At 39.2% G+C, this 24,707-nt stretch overlaps 1 protein-coding gene across 5 annotated transcripts in view; it reads right to left on the reverse strand.

The window, feature by feature from the left end:
* PDE1C (phosphodiesterase 1C) overlaps positions 1 to 24,707 on the reverse strand; it is a 255,859-nt gene that overhangs the window by 19,671 nt on the left and 211,481 nt on the right. For all 5 annotated transcript variants that reach the window (XM_033078935.1, XM_033078973.1, XM_033078964.1 and 2 more), the window contains 5 exons: positions 23,249 to 23,330; positions 17,607 to 17,727; positions 15,103 to 15,278; positions 11,832 to 12,134; positions 7,227 to 7,301 (listed from right to left, as the gene is read on the reverse strand). In XM_033078935.1, coding sequence (XP_032934826.1) covers positions 7,227 to 7,301; positions 11,832 to 12,134; positions 15,103 to 15,278; positions 17,607 to 17,727; positions 23,249 to 23,330 — 757 coding nt within the window. The remainder of the gene's footprint in view (positions 1 to 7,226; positions 7,302 to 11,831; positions 12,135 to 15,102; positions 15,279 to 17,606; positions 17,728 to 23,248; positions 23,331 to 24,707) is intronic.

A 24,707-nucleotide genomic window follows, 5' to 3' on the forward strand; every position in this document is an offset into this window, starting at 1 on the left:
ACACTGCTGATGGGCTTGGCCTTGGTGGGTGGGTCCCTCTTGGAGCTGGCTGGGAGTGTCTCTGTCAGACATGAGGGAAGCTTCTAGCAGGTTTTCAGAGAAGCCACCCCTCCAGCCATTGCCACTACCAAACCCTCACCATGCATATCAAATATAACCTCCCATAGGGAAAAGGACAATCAAAGCCAACAAAGTTTTCAGCCACAAATGTCAATTAGAATTTTGTAATAAGCACTTCTTGGGCAGAGTGACTAAAAAAATTACTATAATGTCTAGCTCTGGGTCAGACACAAGGAATTCGTGTATTTCTCACATAGCAGAAGGCCTGTTGGAGATTGGGGTTTTGTAGGGGGAATTAGACTTAAACTCCGAAACACTTTAACCTGATTTAAAAAAAACACTTTTCAACTAAAAACACTTGTAGATTTTCTTCTACATTTGTTATTGCCTGTATCAGGTTTTGAAGTTAAGAAAAGGAAAGAAGTGGTTTAGAGGGAGAGAAAAGAATGAATTGCCTGGTTATGGATCAGTTAATGATTATAAGTAATAAATATTACACTTTTCAGTCATGAGTATCTGGGTGCCTGTGTGTTGCTTTCTCTTTTGGGATGGGATGCCACACTATGAGTCCTATCTGGTTCCTGTAGCTGGTATGCTCAAATTGGAAGCTAGTTATTCACTGAGTTACTGAAGATGCAATCTAAATGTCACCAATGTTTTTTCAAGAGCCATTTCATATACTTCCGTCCTCTCATGAGAAGACATGATCTTATTTCTCTTTCAGGACTAAATGTTGCATCAGAAAAAAGAAGCCTGATTGTCACTGTACCAAACATAATTCTTGCAGCTGGGAGCAAGGAGGACTCTCCTCTTGCTGAAGTGGAAGATTTCTATACATCATTGCACAGGCAAATTTTCCTAAACGAGATAAGGACTATAATAGAAGCAATGTCACAGCTGTATTCCCTGACTGGTGCAATAAATTAATTGATGGTGCAAAATAAAGGAAGAATTTCTGCAATGCACTGTGTAAGTTACACATTCCTCTATGTCTCAAGCACCATGAATGTTATCCCTGAGGAACAATGCAGCCATCTGCCATCTCTGAGCAGAGCTATATGTAAAGGACCAAATGAAACATGGAAAAATGTTCCCCATGCTGGTAACTACTCAAAAAAACGTGGTTAATCTGCCTCCACTGATGATTTTTTTTTCACCATACACCTGAATATTCCAAATATTCACTTAAATCAAGACAAATGGAATTCCCAATTTTTCAGCTTGTTACATATGTCTGTAATTTCATGTAAAGTAGAATCAAAAAGCAATCCAACATCCTAAAGACCATATATCTAGGCTCCTATAAATAAAAGCAAGCTAAAAAAGAGACACATTGTTGGGAAAGATGAAACAGGGAAACCTTATAAATATGATTGCCTGGTAAAAGATTTTGAGAATATGGAAACCATAAGTAAGATTGAAATGAAAGCCATCTTTGAGATACCAAACCTTAGTTACTAAATAACTAGAAAACAATAGAATGGCCAGCCAAAAGTAATCCCCTCTTGATTAACAAATCCTTCTGCTTACAAGCAGGTCCAAAGTTCAGAGAAGACCCTGATAGTTTGGCAGAAGGGGTCCAAAGAGTAGTTTTTAGGGTTTAAAGTGTAACATAGTATGGTAATGTAATGATTCTTATAGGTTGTATGTAAATGCTATAGGATTTGTATCTTGTGTTAGATTGGTTAGTGGAAATTAGAATATTCAACACAGAAGAAGATTTATTGTATTGTAACGGGAACCTCGTTCTCTTAGAACTCTTACTCTCTTAGTCTCTTAGAACTCTTAGCTCTTACCTCTTTCTCTTACCCCCCACTCTCTTACTACTCTGTTCTGAGCTGCGGTCGGCAGCTCCAGGCAGGGCCCTTTTACCCACGCCCTTTTGCAATAAACCACATGTTTCAAGACCTGGCTTTAGAGATCTCTCCATCTGTCCCGACCATCCAGCCCACCGTCGCCTCCTACAACCTCCTACAACATATGAAAGTCTCAAAGGAAAACCAGGTCCTTTCCGTAAGAATTACAAACACACACAAAACTGACATGTTGCAAAATCATACTTATAAAAGATACCTTTCTACATATTCCCTATATTCTCACACAGCATGCATACCGTAGTGATGTACTGCTTGCCCTGTCAGATACTAACAATGTATTTTGCACTTAACTTCAAAGATCATATTCATCTGTGATCAAAACTGCATAAAACTTTCTTCAGAATGCATTGTTCTATGCAAATTCCAGCTTGCCTCAGGTACCGCTTGCTAAATTAGACAAACTGTTTCTTTCAAAAGAGCACAAAAAGGATTTTAAAAAGCACAGGAAGCTGTTCCACCCCCCAGTTATCCTATACTGCAATACTATGGAACAACTGTTCAGCTGAGATAAATTACAGTGAAGTATGTCTTTTTGGAAGGCCAAATGCCTTCATGTTACAAACAAGTTTTTCCAGAAAAAAAACAAGCAAGGTTTTCTGATTTGTAACTTGAGGCCATAGCTGTTAATGTAATTCAAGTAACAGGCCATAAAAAAGAAGTGAGAAAAGGAAGGAAATTGTCTTTAGTAAGTAGACTTAGATTACAGTCAGTCCAATTTGCCTGTGTTGCTGGATTATGACACATAATATGAAGAGCACTATCAAGCAGCAAGGAGAAATACAATGTGCTTGCCTTATAAATGGAAATGGATTTTTTGCTTCTGACAATAATGGTGAGACTATTTATATGACCTGTAATTTACCTTTTTGCCTCTCTCAAGGAGACATAGACAAATGTTCTTTATTTATACATTTGAGTAACCTAATTTAAAACAGTATCACAATTTTGAATATTAAATAAGCAGGATTTATTTCATCAGAAGTCTACTTAGTGTTCATTGCTATGTAATGGTCTTGGCTATATTGGCACATACAAAAATTGCACCTTGCAGAAGGCTGCAAACACAGGCAACATCAAATGGTTGAGAAGTTTTGACAAATGAAGCTGGGAAGAATCCTGTTAATTCAACTGTCTCTGGATAATTATGGAGCCCTCATCATGGTGTCTTCTCACCACCATGTTCCTATACCAAAGGCATTGTCAGATAACATTCTGTGCCAGCTACTCTGCCACTTGATTTTTGGGACAACTGGGGCAGAGAGAAATTAAGGCTCTAACTTAATAATCAGGGAAATTTTCACTTGCTGATCAAAAAACCTTTATCAAGAAAAATTAAGACTGAAAGGCAGATCTACATGTTGGCATGGGCAATGTACAGACCTCAAAGTAAAAGCCTTTAACTACTGATAAACAACATTATATCTTAAATCAAAATAAACAAAGCTAAAACCTCCATCTCTCAAATATATTTTTATGTCTGTATATTTAAAAGGCTACATGTAGTACTGAATTACATTATATTGACTATATTCTATTCTATTGTGTTGCACTGCATAGAGGAATGTAGTACTGAAACAGATCAGTCAAAACACAGGTTTTGATTTGACCATGAGGTGGCAGCGCTGCTCAGCACAGAGCCAGAGCACATCAGGCATTCACTTATGTACTAGCTGTTGAAGATGCAAATATCCTGTGTATTTCCGTGACAAAAAACATGCATGTTACCATTAGTGTAATATGTTCCTAGGACAAACACACAAAAAAGGAACCTTTTATTTGTCTACAACTGATAGCTGAGAGAGTATATTTGATTGAATGGACTGTGTTTTCTCCAAAACAAGAAGTTAGACTGCAAACTTTGCATTTAATATTGCAGAATTTTTTCCCAGTGAGGAAAAAAAACTAGGACATGGTAGAAATAACCTGTCAAAATGTTAATCATAGATCATACAATAAGAATAGTTTGAGTTGAAAAGGGACCTTTAAAGGTCATCTAGTCCAACTTCACAGCAATAAGCAGGGACATCTACAACTAGATTAGGTTGCTCAGAGCTCTGTTCAACCTGACCTTGAATGTTTACAAGAATGAGGTTTCTATCACCTCAATGGACATAATGTTCCAGTGTTTTGCCACCATTACTGCAAAAAATTTCTTCTTCGTATCAAGTTTGTAATAGGGAAGAATAATTTTCTCATTTGTTGTTAGTTTTGTTAGAAAAAAATATTATTAAAAAAAAAAAAAGAATGGAATGTAAACAAAAACTATGTCCATGGGGTTTCTTATAATTTTCCATTCAAAGACTTGCCAAGCAATGATTTCACATGAGAAAATTCAGTTTTCCAAGATGGTTTCACAATATTCTATCCCACAGGAAACAACTGATTAACTACTTGTGCTGATAATGTCTCTGACAGGGATGTATCTTTATTTGGGAAATGGCATCCCCATATTAATTTTCTTGAAACTGAGAAAAAGGGTATGAGTAACAAGCAGTATCTTCCACAGAAAAAAACAACCAAGCCAACAACAGTAATTTGAAGATCAGATTAACATGAGAAGAAGACTAGTGTGTATTCAAGAGACTTGTACAAGATTTTGAAGCAGTTAAGTCTGAAATCTAAGATATGACTGCAACTTAGATAACCATCCTCAAACTCATACTGCTCAAACGAGATTTACTGCAGTTGGTTTTGGTAAGGATAGAATTAGTCATACAAAGGTCTGGCTAGACATGTAGTTCCTCATTCTCAGTGAGCTTGATCATTGTTCCTGGAGGCATACCCACTTGAGTATTTTTTGGTAGCTTCAAGGTAACTGACACAGAAACTACATTTCACACCTGTGACTACAGGGTAGATATGTAGGTTCAACATCTTTGTGTCAACATGGCTAGCTATTCAATATCTCTCTAGACACTAGGTTCCCCATGTAGCAGAAGGACAAACATACTAGAATGATTTTGGCATGTATGTATGCCTATAAGTAGATATTACAATAGCTGCCTTTGTATATCGTTTAAAAAGCAACTTGGATACATATCCTAAAAATATTTATGCAAAATACAGTCTGCAGCTTTCTTTTCTGGGTGCAGAATGCCTGCGCAGTAGGACAGTGTTGTCAGTTGGGTTCAGGACTTCAGCTGATGCAAAAGGTAGCGGTGAGAAAGCTGAAGCTCTTAGGTTAAATACACACAAATGTTTAATACAAATACTTTCCAGCTACACACTGACCAGCGGTTGTAAAACCCAAGAACAGAAGAGAAGTTGCAAAATCCAAGTACCCTTGACCGTGAAAAAAGTCCAGGCTGAGTTTCACCCACCAGCAAATTATATGTGGTGAGCACATTATGGCCATAATCTCAATCTTTCTAATTCTTAAATCTTTTTTCCAGTATGTGATGTGTGAAAGACCATGGACTGGCATATGAGAAAACATATATTTGAGCAAACATTTTGGTAGTCTGCAAAGAGCTATATGTTATCCATGGATAATGTTCCTTTCTCCACATCCACATAGCTGGTAAGGAGATTTGCTCTGGAGTGGGTGATGGACAGAACAGGTTGTGTAATATTTGGCAAAGCAAATACACCATTGCAGTGTTTTTCTTTCTAAAGTGCATAATTCACAATATATTTTTCTGGTTTTTATCAATTAGATAATTAGCTATAATCTGAATGAGAAACAATCTGCCTACAAATTGTTTTTGCATGGTTAGTGTTGCTTATTCACTGTAATCAATTGGTCCCATGGTACTGGCCTTTTTCCTAGAGAGATGAACTTAGCTATCTCTTACAGGAGATAAGCAACTTGCAAAGAACCAAATCCACATCCTCAATCTTCAAGTTCGTATGACACATTCATTTCTTGGTCCTCCAGCCCAAATAAATATGTGGCCCTAATCTTTCTAAAACCTTGAGTGAAGGCCTTCAAATGTAACCTTTTCCTCAAAGTTAGAGAGTCATGGATCTACTCTCTTGGTTGAGCTGGTGCTCTCGAGTCCTCCTACAAAAAACCACAGTGTTCCTGCATTGACCTGGTCCTGCAAGGAAGCAGCCTTCCAGCACAACTGTTTCTCAGCCATTACCTACCAGAGGAGGGAGAGCAGTCATTCCGCACATTTCTGAAATCTTGATAGTTACATACAGAACTGCACCTACTCCTGAAAATCTAAGAAGTCACATGTTATTTCCATATTTGTACTTAGTTTCTGTATGACTGCAGTAAGAGATGTGATTGGTACTTGTTCAAGACTCTTTTCCTGACAGACATTTAACTCAAGTATATAAGTAACATGACCTCTTCACAAAATAACTGAATTTTTTAAACAATTTTTACTAAGGGGCTCTTAAGAAAAAGTATAATTATGTGTCTGAAATTAATACATGCTTCTAGATCAAATTTTCTACATTTATCTGAGGTATTATATTTTCTTCCTATTTACCACTCTGCTAGAGCAGTAGGAATTTAAATAATTTTAATGGTTTTGACCATCAAAACAGAGCACTGTATTATTTATATTTAGGAATAATTACACTTCAGTGAATTTCACTGATACATACACAAAGATAATGTTAGAAATTTTATTTGCATTTATTTTGCTATCTAATAATTCAGCAATTGTCTTTGAAGCAATGTGGGTTCAGATACCATTTCACAGGCCTGTGGTACACAGGTGAGGAAGTGCTAAAGTGTAAACATACTGCAGACCTTAGAGATGTTTTTCCAAACTACTGAGGCTGCTAAAATGTCTGTGGACCTCTACACTAGGCTCAGGCTCATTTGAAATTATTCTCAGATGCCCATGAAACTATCTTGGCTTGGGATTGCTGCAGTTCAAAAATGTTTTAGCAGTTTCCCTTTACAATAGTATCCTTAACAGAACCTCTTGTGCAGCATTTTTCTTCAGTCTGCTTTCTTCATGTCCAATGCATCCTGTCCTTACAGACAGAAGAATACAGCCCAAAGAAAGTCAGAGGGATAGAATCTCACAAATCTGCATTTCCTACTAAGTAACTCTAATAATCCAGGATTTTTCTTTCAGGCACTGCACAAAATTTGATGGATAAGACTTACCAGCAGAACTAAGTGGTACCAGGCATTATGTGAAAGGAATGATTTTCCCTCAGAATGCTTCAATGGCTTTTTTCAAATCTAATGACTGTTTCTGTTAAGTTTATTTCTGTTTACCACACAACCTTTTTGGTTTTAGAATAAACTGGAGATGTTTAGGAAACAATGGATTGCATAGAAAAATATGTGTCAAAAATGCAATAAAATGTTGTCCTTACCATCTGTTTTCTTCGATTCATCCCCCACACTAAACTCATCTTTTCTGTCCAATTTGTTGTCTTCCTTCAATTCACCTAGAAAGAAGCAATAAGAAACAATGAGAAACACTATAAGCATTTTAATGCATGCAGAGTGTATTTTAATGCTTGTAAGTCACTTAAATTGCAGCACCCAATGGAGATGTTGTTCTTAGGAGGAAAGGTCTGAGTTAAAAAATAACTTAATTTACACATTTTCATAGGAAAAAAAGCACCAGAAAAAATTTATGCAACTCTGACAGATAAGCAAGTTTTAAAATCTACTTATAAATTTCTTCTAATTATCAAAACCTTTTAAAGTTCATATGCAAACTCACAATTCCTCTGATTGTATGTAGGCCATTAAAAACTCCATCATAAGTTTCCTTTCATAATCAGGAGTTTGAAGCATTTATGCTCTTCAAAGAAATAAGATCCTACAAGGCCTCATCATTAGTGTCTGTTTTAAAAACCATCTTAGATACCCTGAACAGGTCTATGTGATTTTGCCTTACTTTCTCTTACCAGGTTCCTTTATCCACAGATTTGTTTGTGTTGTCATCAGGGAACAATCATCCTAATCATTGATCATTGCCTTTAGCGTCTACGTAGCAAATCAAAAACTCAAGGCCTTTGGCAGAGCAATGCAGAATGAAAATAGCAGCTTAAGATGGGGTGTATTTTATGAATGTCAACCAAGAGTGACTCTTTTTTCTGTCCTCTGTTAGCCATACAGCAAAGCACATCAGACCTTACCAGACCATTCCTTCATGGAATGAGAATGTTGAATGCTAGATCAAAAAAAACTTAAATGGAAAGCTGTAGCAGAACAGAACTATTTCAGCTGCAGTGTCCAAACAGCAAGAAAGGCTTTTTCCTTTTGTCATGCGCACTTCAACCCAAAAAGCTATAAAAGCCTCACTTCAGAATGTTGTAAATGTGAGGCTGTATTACAGTGATGCTTATTCCATTTGTATTACTATTTTTGGTACTATAACTACTTCCCAGCCTTTGGATCAAGATTAAAGGTATTAAGTGTTAAAGAGGATATGATCTGCCTTCAAAATACTCATGGGCAGTGGATATTTATTTTTGGAACAGCTCAAAACAAGAAGAATTGTAGAGAAATGATGTCTCCCTCTTCCACAGTGTGCCTTAGCCATAAGAATATTCATTATTCTTGGACGGTAATGGATCGATCTCTCTCTCCAATTAAGCTTCATCATACTATAAAAGAGGAATTGTTTTCAAACCATATAATATTTAACAAGATGGAACCAAAGCATGTTCTGTTCAGTTTTTTTTCAAATTTTTCATGTTTATCTTTCTAAGCTCACTGTGTGTGTGGCAAAAAAAAAGAATGCAAGACGATACAGGACAAGTGTGGAAGCTCTGAAAGGCTTTCCCAATTAGGGAAAATGAGAGGCTCTCTCACTGCCTTCTCTTGATAAAAATCCAGTTCTATCCAACCAAAGCAACTCCTGTTCTGTTCCTTGGGTCAGCCCAGTGCCCCTCTCCCTGTCCCTCAGTCTCTGGTCACTCCCACCCTGTTTCCCTGTTGGCCCTTTGCCCTAAATTCACCCTTGTAACACCCCCATGTCCCCTGGTAATTGGTCTCTGATACTTCTTCCCTGCCCTGCTCATCCCATTTACTTAACCTGACCCTCTCAGACCCCCTTTGCCTTTGTTTTCTGAACCATGGACCGTGCACATGCATGGCTGAAATAAACATCTCTCTGAAACACCAGCACAGGCCCTTCCTGCTTCTTTACTTGCTATCATCCCAAGCAGCTAACAGATGCAACAGACAAGCAGTACCCTCCTCAGATGATCACACTGCCACTGACTTGGGGTGTTTGTGGAGAGAGGTTATGAGCAGATCCAGCAGGGTTTAGATGTCTGTTTGATGAAGGTGGTCTTAAAAAAAAAGAGGTGCAGTCTTCAGGAACTGAAACACATAAGTACATAGCAAAGCACAAAAGTATTCTTGTATTTCACCCACCATAATACAGCTGATGGTAATGATGAGCTAACAAAGCTTTTTTGACCATTGCATAAAGAAGTTGCTTGACCCTAAGTGTGTGTAGGAAAAAATGCGGAACATCTACACATGCACTGCTTCAGAGTTCAATCTCTCAAAGAAAGCACAGGGCAGTGAATGACAGAGAGACTTTAAACTCACCTGATAACACAATTTCTGAACTTTCAGTGACTATCATGAAAAGGGGACTTTTGAGTAATGTAATATCTACCCTGTCATACTGCCAGCAGCAGAGCAATGATTGTAATGATCTTTTTGAAAGGGATTACAGAGGCAGAGAAATAAGAAGACAAATACATTAGATGAGATATTAACATATAGGCATAAAGGAAGCTGTGGTAAATTTAGAGATATTAATGTTAAGATTTCATCAGTCCCCAGAGACCCCGCAGTGATTGTTCTTATAAAGGCCTTTTTCCATAAATAAAGGAGCAGAATTTCTTTTCCTGAGGAAGACACTAATTTTCAGGAATCATTATCTTTCCTTTCAGAGCACTTTTGACACCTGTAGTAGAGACTGCTGAAAAAAGTACTAGAAAAATCATTAAAGCACACTTAATGTCCATATTGTTAGAAGCATGCAAAACAAAGGATTGCAGAAGAAAAGTCTGGTGCAGTCTAACTTGCATTTTATATGTCTCTGACCTTTGTGTCTTCCTGAGGGGCCAACAGCTTTGATTCCCCCAGCCCTTCCAATCTAAAAACACCCCTAATTATGAAAGAATTACAGTAATTTCGTGATTATAAACTGCACCTGATTATAAGCCGCACGTTACAATACAGAGTGTGATAAAAGGTATCTGTTCTATCACCATCTGTTGAGGGTGGGGGCAGTGATCTTATTCCCTCAGGAGGTATTCTGCTAATGGGCCATCCATTGAAACCAGCCAGGGCACTGTTCTTTATCTTTTCACAACCCATCCTTCCTCCAGCGAGTCATTTTCTGCTAATGGTCCATTGAGTCCCACTGTGTGACTGATAAAATTACTTCATCCCATTGGAAGTTGCTCCAGCCAGGGGGAAGAGCCCAACATTTCTTACTAAGATAAAAACAGAGGGTTTGGGACACTAAGGTAGCCCTTTTCTCCACTGGACTCCAGAGGAAAACCAGACTTCTCCACATCACCACTGGACCTTTAGAGGGAAACTGCACCTTCTACAGGAGCACTGCTTCAACTGAATCACATCTGTCACTGCAGGAGGATGCAGCCACCATTGAATGGGACTGCTGCCAACACCCTGCCTGACGGGGTGTCAGGTTGTACTCTGACTTTGTCAGGGTTTGGAGTTTGTTTCTTTGTAGTACTGTATTTCTATTTTGATTTCCCTAGAAAAGAACTGTTATTCCTAATTCCCATATCTTTGCCTGAAAGCCCCTTGATTTCAAAATTATAAGAATTTGGAGGGAGGAGGTTTACATTCTCCATTTCAAAGAGAAGTTCCTGCCTTTCTCAGCAGACACCCATCCTCCAAACTAAAACAGCAACTTTTCATTCTTTGTCCGTATATAAGCCACACCTGATTTTAAGCCATACTTCGGGTTTGGACCAAAATTTTAGTCAAAATGGTGCGGCTTATAATCGTGAAATTACTGTACTGGGAAAGGCGAGCAACCATGAGAATGATATCAGGAATGTTTTAAACAGAATTTCTGCATCTCCTGCCATCTAAACTCACTGCTGAGGATGGACTTTCAAAGCCTAAATGCTCATTCAGTCTTTTTCTGAGAGGAGTGATTTTCCACTACTTTTGGACTGCATGATACGAGCCAAGTTTGTGACAGGGCACATGTGGTTGTACTGCCATTTTTTGATATTGGCTCCAGGGAACAGGAGCTGTGCAGAAAAAGACAGTGTAATGGCCAAGAAGGAAGTAATCTCTTCTGCTGGGTTTAATAAGTTTTTCTAATGTTTAATGGAATTTTCAAACATTTTTTCCACCTTTTTTGGGGTGCAGAATGGGATTCTTATTTTAACTCAGTTCTTTAGCAAGTTTAAAAAACTGGAATGAAATTTCTGTCAAAAAAAAACCCTCAAGAAATAAAGGCTAGTGATTGTCCTTATAAAAAAATAAACCAAAGGAAGGACAGGTAAAATACACCCTAAAAAAGAGAGAAGAAAAATTCTATATTCCAAAACATATTTTGATCTGAGTCTCTAAACAGAGATGCCTTTAATTGGCTTTAAAATGAGTTTATAAGCCAACTTTGGCTTCTCCTCTGTCAGTTACTCAATCAATGAAGTTGTTCATTGAAACAGGAATATTTGTTTCAGCTTTCCACGTGTGTATTGTAAGAGGCTACTTCAGTTCCATGAAGAAACTATTTTTTATTTTTTTCCAAGCAGAGATGATGAACCCCATCTACAGAAGAACACTACTTGGATTTTAATTTAGTTTCTGATTCCTATGTGTAGGTAATTATGCTTATGTTAGGAAGAGACTTTAGACCCAGGAATGCTTTTTCAGGACATCAGGTTCCCCCATCACTAAGGTGAGATACTGGTTTTAGGACTGGATTGATGTTGCAGTAGAAGAAGAGAACTCACCATTCTGGACAAGCTGTTTCTCTTCTCTCACAGTATGATAAGGATCCATTTTCTTATCTGTCCTAGGTGCATTTTTCCCTTTATAGGCTTCATGTTTGCTCATACCACTTTGCCAAGTGTCATTTACAGGATTCTTACTGGAATCTGCACTTTTGCTTTCCCCAGGATTTGGTTCTTCACTCTTTTCTGGTTTTGCTTCTGTGAAATCTTCACTTGGCTTTGCATCCTGTTCATCTCTTTCCTTTTCATCTGTTGTCTGATTAGCATTTTCCTCTGCTTCTTTCTTAGCTTTTTCTTCTGCGTCTTCAGCAAAAAGAGATGTCAAACAAGAAATCACAATTATCAGTCAATTTGACAAGAACAACTCACTCAGTGTCTAAATCTATTTCACCTTTTCACATGGAAACAAATTTACTTAGATAAATATAGGAAGTAACTTGACAACAGAAAAGAACATAGGAGGACATTTAACAAAATATTCTGAAAATAATCCCCCTGATTCTCCTAAATGTATTTTATGTGCATGTCCTTTTTTTGTCATTCAAAAATCACCTTTGAAAAAGCGGTTCCTTAAAATTCTTAAATGGCAAAAAGAGATACTAGCTACTGAAAACTTTCACAGAATATTGAGTTGGAAGGGATTCATAAAGTGAATGCACCATAGAGAGGTCAAATCCATACCCAATCAACTGATCTAATGTCAGGGTCTCATGGCATACCAAAAGTTTCCTCTCACTCAGGGGTTTAAAAAAAAAAGCTTTATGCTGCACCTGAACCACAGGTTTCCTTGTCTCAGGAGAACTGGGTTTGCTACAACACCATTGGATAAGTGTCTCTTGTCAAAATTAGTGTCAGAACATACTTTATCTAAGTGGTGCTTTGTACAGTAGAGTGTTTGTTTAGACAGTTCTTTTATTTGTTGCTCTTTAATGATGATCATTTAGGCAAAAAAACCCCAAAAAAACAAACAAAAAACCAATCAGTAATAAACTCACTCTTCCCACACAGTATGAGAAATCTTTTATTTTTACAAATCTCTTCACAAATAATTTAATAAAAGTGTTAGCTACAAAAATAGCAATAATATGTTCCTTCCTTTTTGATCCCCAATGTCTATTTGCTGTCAACAAGCAGTAAATGTTTCTGTATTGTCTTAATAATAATTGTTTTTATTGGCAATGCATCTTGACTGCAAGACACCAGTTTGTCAAGGGTCAGCAATTCAAGCCCCTGCTGTGTGCCAGGCCTTGCTACAAGACAGGCAAGGAGGGTGGTGTAGGTCAAGAGAAAATAGCAGCAGACCAAAGGTACTGATGCAAGTGGTCTAGAGTCCAAAAACAGTTCCTTAGTCCTCAGCCCATACAAAGGTATGCTGGGCCATATGTTTGTATAACTCCTTCAGGATCAAAAAAATATGCATGCTACATGTACCTAGAAACAAAGAAATTATGTAAAAGTCACCACAGGTCTGTCTTGCACATAGGATTTTTATACATTTTATGATTAGTCAAAAAAATACATATGGTACATGTTGAAATTAAATTCTTAAAACTAGTTACTTGTATTGTAACTTCATTCACTCAACACTCCTATACTGCAAGACATTGAACATATTTAATGCTTTGCTTGTTTGGTTAGCTTTAATTTGGCCCATAAGGAATTTATAATAAATTGATAGTAAATAAAACAAACAAACAAAAACCACCAAAACCAACCAACCAACTAACCAAAAAAAGAGGTCCCTGGGAAATAAAGAGATTTTGAGTTATGGTTTTGTTTTCATGTTCCTGGAAAGTGTTTTTCCTTAATGGCAGAATTTAATCACAAAGAAAACTTGTTTTGAATAATACATGATTTCCTGAACCTTTAGACAGTCTTTCAGTTGGAGAGGGAAAATCTGCACTTCAGAGAACTATGCCAAATCCCTAAAATCACAGCCATATAATACATTAAAATCAAACTCCTTCCATTTATATGAAATTTAAAAACTCCATTAAGTAAGTGATTGAGCAACAACCATTCAGATCAGAGAATATATTGTATCACAGTTTCACGAAGGAAAGAAAAAACATGAAATATTCCTCCTTTTTTTTTTTTTTTTGCTCCAAATCTGGTGTAAATCACGTAAGGGCTCTAGGATATCTTGGGTGATCATCCATACCCTTGAGCTAAAGGACAATTATACCTAAATAATTCTCAAAATATGGCTCTCAGTATTTCCAAAAGAACTCCAATAATAGAGATTTGCTAATGTCTAACTTATTAGACATAATAATAATGTCTGTAATAACCTGCCGATTTTTTCTCCTCTTAGTGGTCCAGGGTATTTGAATAAAAAATAGTTTCCTTATTTTGCAGCTGCAGTAGTCTTCAAAAAACTGCTTTCAGCTATACACTTTCTTAGCTATAAACAAGTTATCATAATTTTCATTGCTATACTGTGCATTGACTACAACTGGTTCATATGTTTTTCAACTGCAGTGGCCAAAACTGGACACAGAACAGCATTAAGAGCCTTGTTACTGATGAAAAGATTAGAAGAATGCCAGAGGGGTCATAGAAGCAAAGTCTTCTGTGGGGTTTTTTTGTGTGTTGGGGTCGGGGGGAGTGCTGCTTTGCTTTGCTTTGCTTTGCTTTGCTTTGCTTTGCTTTGCTTTGCTTTGCTTTGTTGTGTTTTTTCAGTGATGGTGGGATGTTGGGATGTTGAACTTTGGTCAACCTTCAACCAAAGCCGCCTTCACATTCTTCTGAAATGTTTGAAGTCCTTCCCACACCAATGTCATCATACACATTTTCAGCTTAGTTCCTAATTAATTTTCCAAGTTATCACCAGAAATAAGAAACCAGCTGTGAATAGAGAAAATCTTATCCTTCCCCCCTGAACTATCCCCCAGCTACCATCCATCTCTAAAACTACCACCCCCTTTCAACCTGAACAATAAACAATTGATAACCCTATCTTTACAAATAGGATTCCAGCTATTTTTGCACCCATTGAGCCTCATTTGTGACTTTAGGGGAATTCCCTTTAAATCTGTCCTCCTCCCATTGTTCACATCCTCTTTGTTATGTACACTTACACTGCCTTAGAAGAATATAAGTCACAGTTGAGACACAAATGTCCCTGTCTTTTTGAATTCAGAGGGGGTTGTTGAAGTCAATAGGTGGATTCTTTCAAACAAACAATTTGAGAATGGTTAGATTGAAAATGAGTGTGAAGAAGAAGAGGTCAACAGAATTTTATTCTTTCACTAAGAGGCCTGGTTGTTACCTTTGGTGGCTTGTGCTTTCCATTTCTCCCTGTTCTGCTGCACCACCTCAGTCCAGGTGGCTTTAAAACCTTTGAAGTCCACAGTGAGTATGGAGTAGTTAACTGAGGCACTTCCTTCGGATCCAGTGCTCTTGACACTTGATCTTTTAACTTCAGAGGGATTAATGCTATTCAAACTGGGACACAGTACCACAAAATACAGAATAAATCAGCATCCCATACACTCAAATACAGCTAAGAAAAAAATAACGATTGAAAGTCAGATAACAGAACTCCCTGGAAAAACTAAACTTGAATCCCTTATCCTCCCCTTCTCTCCCACCCCAGGCCAACCAATGTTAAAGCAAAGAGTACAACCTGAGCCACTATTAGAAATAAAGGGCTGCTTTTCTCTGTCTGTTTCTTGGCATTCATTCTCACGGAGAAATAGAATCACTCAAAGTGCTGTAACTAATTTTTTTTTATATCTTCACTTCCTAAATATTACTGGAAACTCAGACAATTCTAGAAATCAAATACAGTAATTTCACGAATACAAGCCGCACCAATTTGACTAAGATTTTGCTCCTAAACCGGAAATGCGGCTAATAATCAGGAGCGGCTAATACAACCTCAGAAGTGCCTGCCAGAGTGCTGAGCCGAGCAGCTGCAAAGTCGGCATTTTGCGATTGTTACAAATCGCTACTTTGTTGCACTGCGGGTGGAGCCTGGCTCCCTGTAGGCAGCACGGGGGGCGGGGAGAGAGGCGGGAGAGCTCTCTTTCCTCCTCTGCCACAGCCCAGGGGAGAGACGGGGGGGGCCCGGCGCCGCCATTGCCGCGGCCCGGGGAGGAGAGGGGGGACCCGGGCCGCCCCTACCGCGGCCCGGGGAGGGTGGGGGAAGCCCGCGCCGCCATTGCTGCGGCCCGGGGAGGAGAGGGGGGACCCGGGCCGCCCCTACCGCGGCCCGGGGAGGTGGGGGGAAGCCCGCACCGCCATTGCTGCGGCTCGGGGAGCCGACGGGAGCCCCGCGCTGCCATTGCTGCGGCCCGGGGAGGAGAGGGGGGACCTGGGCCGCCCCTACCGCGGCCCGGGGAGGGGGGGGAAGCGCGCGCCGCCATTGCTGTGGCCCGGGGAGGGGGGGGAAGCGCGCGCCGCCATTGCTGTGGCCCGGGGAGGGGGGGGAAGTGCGCGCTGCCATTGCCGCGGCTCGGGGAGCCGACGGGGTGCTTTGTCCCCGCCCGCCGCTGCCGCGGCAGGAGCGGGGAAACTCCGTCCCTGCCCGCCGCCGGCGCCACGGGCGCGGGAAAGCTCCGTCGCCGCCCGCCGCCGCTGCCGTAGGAGCAGGGGAAGCTCCGTCCCTGCCTGCCACCGCGGGGCAGCACCGACCCGGGGTGACCGAGCCCAGTGGCAGCGGCGGCCGGCCCCGAGCTGCAGCACCGTGCTGGACCACCTGGCCCCGTCAGCGGCCCCTAGCGGGCCGAGCCTGCACAGCCTTAGCTCAGCCAGTAAACCCCGCCCTCCCGCGGTTCTGTTACTAATTGCACGCGGGTCCTCGCTGCGAACGACAAAGCGGCTTATATTCGGGTGCGGCTTATCTATGGACAAAAACCGAAATATTTGCCAACACCCAGAGATGCGGCTTATAGTCAGTGCGGCTTGTATTCGTGAATTTACTGTACGTCACAGGAGAAGTCTCCTAAATTTCACCAATGGGAGGTATTAGGCACAGCTCAATCTCTGTCAAGAGCTTGGTGACCTCAGCTGAGGCTCAGACAATAATTTCTGTTACAGATCTTACAGTCAACTTTTGATGTTTTATTGTGAACAGTTTAATAAAGGCAACAAGCAAAGACAGAGAACGATATTAGTGTTTGGTCTTTGTTTACCCAACAGCAAAGAAGTCACCTGGGACAGTGAATCCTGACATGATAGCCCTACTCTAGGGAACACTAGCCATGTGGGATTTGAATCCCAAGACATGCCTTGCCAATTAAACTAATAGAAGAACAGTATCTCTAAAACAGCAGTGTAGGTTGAATGGGCCAAGACTTCCTACACCTAAACTTCCAGGTAATTGTGGTGGTTTTTCACACATCTGCATAACCCTAAATACTATCACAAAAGTGTGCTTAGTCCTTGCAGCTATCATTTGTGTTTCAATCCCATTTATACTTCCAGGCATGAAGAAACAAGTGCCTCCCAATTACTTTCATTACCTTCTCTCTGACATTAGTGACTGAGAGCACTGAGAGTGTATCTGATTACATGGCTACAACCATTTTTGCTCTTTGCCTTGGAAGTTATGGCTCAGGCTGATGCACCCTCCTCCCTCTTGGACCTGTTCCAGGCTGGACTTTCCCTGCACAAAGTCACCTCATGGGGTGAGCTTCGGTGCTGACAATGCAGATATGGGTGTCTTTAAGCCACAAGAAAGACATACACTGTAGAGGGGGGAAACCAGGGCAGTTGTGATTGCAATGGCACCTAGTGCAGAGGGAAGGGAGAGGATGCAAGGTTATTCACCTGGAACGCCTAAATCCAGACAGGCCAGAGTGGGAAGCTTCATCAATTAGCGGAGTCACAATTTTCTCTGTCATGTCGGTCAGCACAGTAAAGGTGGGTTCCACAATGAAATCAATGAAACCTGTGGAGAAACACAAGCAGAGTCAAGCAGGCAAGAGGAGAATTTATGTGGAGTCCCTGCTTCAATGAATACAGATGACTACACTGTAAATGACAGTAAAAAAATATACTTTGAAAGAGGAATAGGCACATACTAGAAAGGGAAAACTGAGTTATACATTAATCCCCAACCTAAGACCCTCAATATAGCATGCAATAAAAGGTACCTACTTAAATATTGGAAAGACACTGTGGCAAATCAGAAAATAAACAGACTCATCAAGACTTGTTTTATAAGAGTAGTGTGATATTGAAGTCAAATTCCTAGTAGATTTTAATAAAACTTTAAAATAAAGTTCACCATCAAAGAAGGACTCTCTCAAAAAAGAAAATACAGTAATTTCATGATTACAAGCCGCACCAATTATAAACCGCACTTCCGGGGTGTCAGCATAATTTCATTTTTCCTCCATATATAAGCTGCACCGGATTGTAAGCCGCACTTTTGTTCTCTAGTAATAGAATCGCAGGATCGCGGAGTTTACTGGCTTGGCCCTACTTGAGGCGGCTGCCAGGGAGCAGCTCCGGCCCCGCTTGCCACAGCCACCAGGAAGTGGGAGAGTGGCGTGCCTGGCTGCCACTGTCACCGCACTTGTCAGGGGCGGGCAGCGCTGCCGTGCTTGCAGGCTCTCACTTCCGGGTTTGGAAATTTCCTAAATTTGTTCATATATTGGTCGCTCCTAAGTGTAAGCCGCACTTCCAGTTTGGGAGCAAAATTTTAATCAAAATGGTGTGGCTTATAATCGTGAAATTACTGTAATTAGAACAATAATAATAATACCAGTAAGCTTAAACCTCTCTTACTGCATATCAAGATGTTGCTCTGAATTGTCTTTGCTCAGTGCTTGGTCAATTTTTTCTTGTTGATAATAAAACAGATCTAGATGCTTTCCCCACATTTTTTAATATTTAAAAAAAGGGAAAAAATAAAGACCAAAATATTTTCAGTATTCAGTTTGATAGAGATGAATATGGCTCTAATCTGAGCGTTGGGAAGTGCAAAATGAAGAGCCCTGTGGCCATAAGGTCATGAGATGAAGAAAAATCCAAATTGCATGAATAAAATGTTGAAGTGAGTTACTTACAGTAGCTTACACATTTCCCTAATTCTTTTAGCACTTCACTTATGAAATTGCTTAGTGTTGCAGGTAGCCAAGAAAACAACAAAGCCCTTAATCCCTCCTAAGGCACACTGGAGTCCAGGTTACAATTACTACTGCTACAAATCCCTACTAATAATTTTTAGATATTTAGATCTAAATTTTAGATTTTAGATATTTTTTAATTATGTATTATTCATTATTCATTAATAATATTGTAATTTCTCTGAGCAGGTCATGATATGTTTCTATGGTATTGGTGATTCTAGGTGATAAGTGAACAACAAAAGAGGAGGTCATGTGGTTCATGCACCTGAATTCACAGGTGCTTGAGTGCAAAGCAGTTGAGCATCCTCCTAGCTCCATTTCCCTCCCCATATTTTTGCTAAATTTCTAAAAGAATAGATTATTAGGTGTATTTTCATGCCAATCAAATTTAAAACATGACTTTCAAGTAACAATCTATAAATCTGGACTCACATGCAGTCTTATCTGGACATGTGAATTGTGTGCCTCCATATCACTGGGTCAGTCTTATCTATTAAAATGTAGGGAACAAAGAATTCCCAGGAAGTTAATCAGATTGCACGCAGTATAAAGTTTGAACAGGAAATTGTATTCTAGATCACAACGCAGATAATCCCAGCAAACTTCATATAATTTTTTAAGCACTGAAAATTTTACTGACTGAGAACAGTGTTAAGCATGCCACAGGAATCCTAAGGATAATGAGAACTTGATTTACACATTTGTGTGTCTGTCTATATGTCTCTTCTATGCTCTTCACTCAAAAACTTATTTACCTCTTAATGACCAAAGAAACCGAAGTCATAGTACCTTGTCATTCTGCTCAGCAAGTAATACCACTGCTACTTACTCCTTCACCTCTAACAACCCTGAGACATGCAAATCTCTGATACCAGACACATGAATGTGTCATTAACTTCAGCAGCAAGATGGAGGGATCTGTTTCTTGAAATACTGAACAGTTGCACATAAACACATTGAATAGTTGTGTCTAAGAATCAAGCTTTCCCTGTGACAGGTCTTGCATCTCATCAACAAAGACGAGCAGAGGTGCCAAAAGGGACCACTCAAATTAAACAAACTTTTAAACAAAAAAACTCAAATTCATAGGACAACTTTTCTTTGGTTTTCTTTTTTTTCTTTTTTTTTCTTTTCTTTTCTTTTTATTGTCTATAAAATGAATAAATCATTTGACTATGTTACCGTAAAATAGGGATTATAATAAAGTTGGAATCATAACTGCTACTGTAGAAAAATAAATTATTACTTTATTAAAAACTATGTAACTTTTGTCATATTCCCACATGCCTCCCCCTCCTTGTGTGCTCTTACTCTTTATCTGAAGACACTGAGATTTAAATACGGTAATTTAGTTTGCTACTTAAAACCCTGAATATCAAATAATAAGCCTGAGTTCTAAAACCTATTTAAAACCTGCTAATGACCAGTTTATCATTCTTTTTCTCCTTCAATAGAATGAGCATGATAAACATTTCTGTATCCTAGAAACTAAGATGATTTTACCAGTTAATGTTGCATGCTGAGTGAACTCCAGGCATATGCCTAGTGTTCATTCATTATACCTGTGAACATCAACATAGAAAAAATTGGGTAGAGGACAACTTCTCTGAAATCCACCATAAAAGAAAACCAGCAGCATGCTCTCATCAGCCTTTATCCAATGTTTTCTAAAAGTGCATTTTTATTTTTTGACAGTAAAAGAACAAATTAAAAGCATGCTGTTGCATTTATAAGCTGCAAAAGAGGACAATGATAATAAAGGCTGATCTTCAGTAGGACAAGCTTCCTAGAGTTCGAGCCAGAGAAGTTTTAGTTCCTGATATGCATCTTAGAAAATGCAATAGTCTTGGTCTGGTTTTCTTTGCAGCTTTTTTCTCTCAGCCACTCTGACAAACAGCTTGACTTCCCAACAAAAGTCTCTCCCAATTTCTGTACTTCACTATGGTACAGAAATGTTTGCCATACTCATTCTATTGAATAAGAAAAAGGATGACAAATTGGCCATTATAGTCAACATTAATAGGTTTTCAAAATAAAGTTCAATGATTTATATTTATGGTATTTTAATTTATTAGTTTAAACTGAACAATTCATAACCTGACACAACAAGAGAGACACATTCTTTCCTTTGAGGGGTTTTCTTCTGTTGAGTGTAAGTCCATACTTCCAAAACCTTCAGTCTGCATTTGTGAAAAGCTTTCATTAATGAAAATGTGTGCCCACTGTTGCATCTACAGCGACCTTACAGCAGCAAACCAGCAACTACAAAGAAGTTGAGCCACCAGAAAACAATTTCTAGGTTGTGTCCTTGATAGAATTAAAAGCACAATTTTATTTCACAAAGAACAAAGGTTTTTAATTTGATAGAATTGATGGCTGCTTGGTGCAGATGACAATCATAGAATCACTCAGGTTGGAAAGGATGTTTAAGATCATCAAGTCCAACCATATAATAGCACAATTTGGCATTCAGTAAAAACTTAATAATGCAAAGAAATGCAATTACTATTCTAGGAAACAATTTTTTGAGGCTATTAATTGGGTAAATAAATTAATAAAAAGAGATTTGTCTGAAAATCTAGCTACAACTTTGAAAGTATTATCTCAGCAGATATCCAGAAAACAGGTGGTTGCCATTTAACAAAAGGGACATTAAAGAAAAACACTGTCAAAATGTGCAACATACTGAGAAATTAATAATTTTATAATGGTAGAAGGCAAAAATAAAGAGTAGTCTATTAATGTCAATGGATTACTAAACTGCACAAATGAAATAGTATGTGACTAAATAAGCCTGCCTTTGCCTACTGACAAGTGTCTTCAAGATGAGTTGTATTTGTGATGGTTTAATATAACATTAATTTTGCCATGGTTTGACACAAGGGGCGTTGGAACAGAAGTTTCTTTCCTCTTCTGGTCTTTCTGAGCCAAGGTGGACAAAAGGAGAGGACCAGGAAACTGGTTCCCAAGCATACACAACGCTATGTAGTGGGACCCCGGAGAAGGCACAACTCCTCTACCCTGTAAGGACAGAGGAACGTTTCTGAAAGCTGATAAAACAGACGTGTAAGAAATGTATCCACCTGTACTTTCTCTCACGGCTACAAGAGAGGGAAAGCTTATCTTCTTCCACAGCACAGCAATAAGCCCTTGTCCAGGAGTCTCCAACATGAGTTTTAACTGAGACTGTAGCACTGAGACTTCAAGTTTGTTGCTACTTTCCTCCACTGAGTTACTGGCAGAACACACAGTTGTAAGGTAGGTTATTGTTCCAGAGGAGTAAATGGTACAAGCCTGGTAACCAGGCCAGGCTTGTATAGGGCTCTTCAAACTCAGATTCTTAAGTGAATTTTCTAAATTTACAAAGCCAGAAAAATCTGGGATGCCATCTCTGAGATAATGGCTGCCAGGAACAATGAAATTGTTTTAAACAGAAGCAACTCTTAGTCAAAGATATGAATCTGTACTTTCCTAGATTCAGGGAAGTCTTTGTTTCATTCTTTGAGAGGAATTTCTTGCTTCAATTTTTTGTTTTCTTTCTTGAATATATTTTCTGTCTTTCTGTTTTTCTCAGTTCTCTCAATTTTAGCATCCATGTAATCTTTCTCCTTTTTTTCCATTTGGCCAGTGAGGTTGGAACATGTTCTATCTCCTTCATTTACTTCCAAGGTACAAAAATCAACCACCAAATACACCTTTTCCATGTTCTCTTTATTGCACCAAGGTCCCTGAATGGTTTTACTTTGCTTAGACCCCCTCTTGTTCTTTCACTAAATGTGAAGCTTGTTGCCTCATCCTTCCCCTACTTTCTCACTCAGTAACTGAAGGAGAGGTAGCGAAAGTGTTGTCGGTGAGTCTATAAAAAGATCTCTTTTTCTGAATGGGTGGCACAGAAAAAGGTTTGCTAGTTGCTTGGCATCCATAAAATGGTTGGTTTAAAGCATTGGGAGGGAGAGGGTGAAAGGAATAAATTGTTTTGTCCAGGTCATCAAAGAAACTGACATTACATTTTCCTATACACCAACGACTCCCATTCACATGACATTCTCATGTGTACCCTGCCTTCACAGCTCACAAAATCATGGAGTAAGTGTCATAACCAGGTACTGTAGTTATATCTGCAGATACATCAGAGGTAATTTGGTTACTGTATGGAACCAGCACCAGAAATTTAATCACTCCTCTTTGAATTGTTGATCTGGGGAAAATAATGCCATTGTTCCTTATTCCTCTCTTTAACATAATTCCAAATTATGAGATCAGTAGGATCTTATTGAGAAGATGAAGGGTTTTTTTTTTTAAGATGCTGCTTTGCATGCATCAAAAGAGACATACCTATTTGAGACTGAGCAACCATAGTAGATTTCCGATCACACAGAGGAGAGAAGGGCAGCCCTAGTTCTGCTTCTTTGTCACCCTGGAGAAAAAATTGAGAAGAAAATTTTAAAAGGCAAGACACATTGCACTTTTCATATATTATGTCACAATTGTAAAAACCTCTCATTTTACTTTAATTAAGTTTGGATTTTGTTTAGATTGGGGTTTTGGGTTTTTTTATATAAATTGTGGACAATTTGAGTCTCAATAGAAATGCTGTAGTCCAAGGAGAAGCTGGTGAATTAAGCATTTTAATTCCAGTGACTTTTCATTAGAACTTTCCCTGCTTGCTTGGTATTTCTATGCACCAACTAAAAACCACTTCAGCACAAGAATGCTTCTCACTGCAGTTTTCCAGAGAGTTCAGTTCTCAGAGCAAATCTTTCATGAGAAAATATCAGTGTCAGGACTGATTTTTCAGGGCTTGCACATCTTTTTCAGTCTTTCAGATAAGGCTGGCTGGATGCAGATTAGCAATTTCTTCCAAAGAAACCACTGACAGTTTTCTATGAGAAAGTAACCTGGTTGGTTGATGTGGGACAAACTGTGGACATTGTCTACCTGGATTTCTCCAAGGCGTTTGATATAGTTTCCAGTAGCCTCCTCCGAAAGACACTGATGCATTATAGTATGGACAAGTGGTCCATGCAGCAGGTGAGGAACTGGCTGACAAGCCCCAGTAATCAAACTAGCAACCTGTCACAAACAGGATACTCCAGCAATCAATACAGGACCCAATACTGTTTAATATCTTTATAAGTGATTTGGATGATGGGAACAAGTGTATCCTGAATGTTGATGACACCAAATCAAGTGGGAAATGGAACACATCTACAGGGAGAGTCATCCTGCAGGTAGACCTGGATAGGCTGGAAGAGTGGGTTCACAAGAACCTTAAGAAGTTCAACAAGGACAAATGTAAAGTCATACACCTGGGAAAACATAATCCAGGACCACAACAGGTTCCAGGCTGGGAACAACCCAGTTGGGGAGCAGCTCTGTGGAAAAGGCCCTGAGGATCCTGTTGGACAACAAGCTAATATGAGTGAACACCGTGGTGCTCTGGTGAAGAAAACAAAAGAATGGTGGGCAGCATCAACAAGGGTGTCACCAGCAGGGATAATGAAATCATTATTCCACTCTACCTAGCACCTGCCAGGCACAGCTGGAATACAGAGCTGGACACTTAAGATTCAGCTGGATAAGGGTGCTGGATCATCTTATCTAGACAGTGCTTCTGTCAAGAAACGTTGTACCAGATAATCCTTCAGCTTCCTTCCAGCCTGGTATTCTATGATGCTATGAACCCAAGATTTCACGTTATCTTTAGATTACATTTACATTTTAACTACAGTAATTTCACGAATACAAGCCGCAGCAATTTGACAAAAATTTTGGTGGAAACCCGGAAGTGCAG

The sequence above is a fragment of the Catharus ustulatus genome, chromosome 1 (genome assembly GCF_009819885.2).
Source record: "Catharus ustulatus isolate bCatUst1 chromosome 1, bCatUst1.pri.v2, whole genome shotgun sequence".
NCBI lineage: Eukaryota > Metazoa > Chordata > Aves > Passeriformes > Turdidae > Catharus > Catharus ustulatus.